Genomic DNA, 1,161 nt, shown 5'->3' with positions numbered 1-1,161 from the left:
TCCATCTCCTGCCCAGGAAACGCAGCAGGACCAGCCCAGCCTGGCAAGGGGAAAACCCCACAGGCTCCATCTCTTGCCCAGGGACCACGGCAGGACCAGCCCAGCCCAGCCCAGACTGGGAAGGGGAAAACCCCACAGGCTCCATCTCTTGCCCAGGGACCACGGCAGGACCAGCCCAGCCCAGCCCAGCCCGGCCTGGGCCGCATGGCCTGGGGATGGGATGAGAACCATCTAAAGCTCTGTTATCTTTCACAGCTAGAAACCAGAGACAAATTCCCAGGTTTAGCTCTGAAAGTGTTGTTCACAGGTTGATCTCACTTTCCAATGATCAAAACTGCTGTCAGTTCTCAGAAATGACCAGTTTTTGGAGAAAAAAACTCCCTTCAGCTTCCAGCAGCCTAAACTTCCAGAGGTGTTTGTTTCTTAAATGCCAATCCATCACAGCTTTGGTGTCACTGTGATGTCACCTGTGACATCCCAGTGATGTTACCACAGAGGTGAGGGTGGGTGGGTTCTACTCAGTTCGTTTAAAATCCAACTATTTTTTTCTGGGAGAAACAATTTTCCGATTCTTTGGGAGCAGAAGGAACCAATCCCCAAATTTTCCAAGCCTTGGATGTGGCCGTTGTCACCTGTGATGTCACCACACAGCTCGGGGGGCGCGGGTTTGGCCACTCAGCTCCATAAAAATCCAGGAATTTGGGGATTTTCCCACTTTTTGGGTGCAGTTCAAACCCTTGGCTGTGCTGTTGTCTCCATGACGTCACCCCAGATGACGTCACTCCAAATGACGTCACCCCAGATGACGTCACCCCAGATGACGTCACCCAGATGACGTCACCACCGTTCAAGGGCGGGAAACCCCCAAACCTGTTGTTTTTCCAGATGGATTTTCCTGCTTTTTGGGGATTTTTAGGAGCTATTCCTGTTTTGTTTTTCCCACTTTTTTTCCCTCCCAATCCCAGCTGGCGCTGGAGCCGGACTCGCCCTGCACGTTCCTGTCTGCAGGAGAGGACGCCGTGGTCTTCACCATCGACCTGCGGCAGGACCGGCCCGCCTCGTGAGTGACCCGAAAAACGGGAATTGTGAGGGGAAAATGGAAAATTCCGGGCGTAAAATGGGAATTCTGAGGGGAAAACTGAAAATTCTGTGTGGGAAATG

At 52.5% G+C, this 1,161-nt stretch overlaps 1 protein-coding gene across 1 annotated transcript in view; it reads left to right on the top strand.

Moving 5' to 3' along the window:
• The window catches only part of LOC107199410 (DDB1- and CUL4-associated factor 8-like), a 2,818-nt gene extending 1,663 nt beyond the window's left edge, over nucleotides 1–1,155 (top strand). The window contains exon 2 of the mRNA XM_015616740.3: nucleotides 966–1,155. Coding sequence (XP_015472226.1) covers nucleotides 966–1,064 — 99 coding nt within the window. The 3' untranslated portion in view covers nucleotides 1,065–1,155. The remainder of the gene's footprint in view (nucleotides 1–965) is intronic.
• Nucleotides 1,156–1,161: the final 6 nt, after the last annotated feature.

Source organism: Parus major, unplaced genomic scaffold, assembly GCF_001522545.3.
Source record: "Parus major isolate Abel unplaced genomic scaffold, Parus_major1.1 Scaffold665, whole genome shotgun sequence".
NCBI lineage: Eukaryota > Metazoa > Chordata > Aves > Passeriformes > Paridae > Parus > Parus major.
Note: the sequence above shows the minus strand (reverse complement) of the source record. Positions and strands in the feature narration are given on the sequence as shown.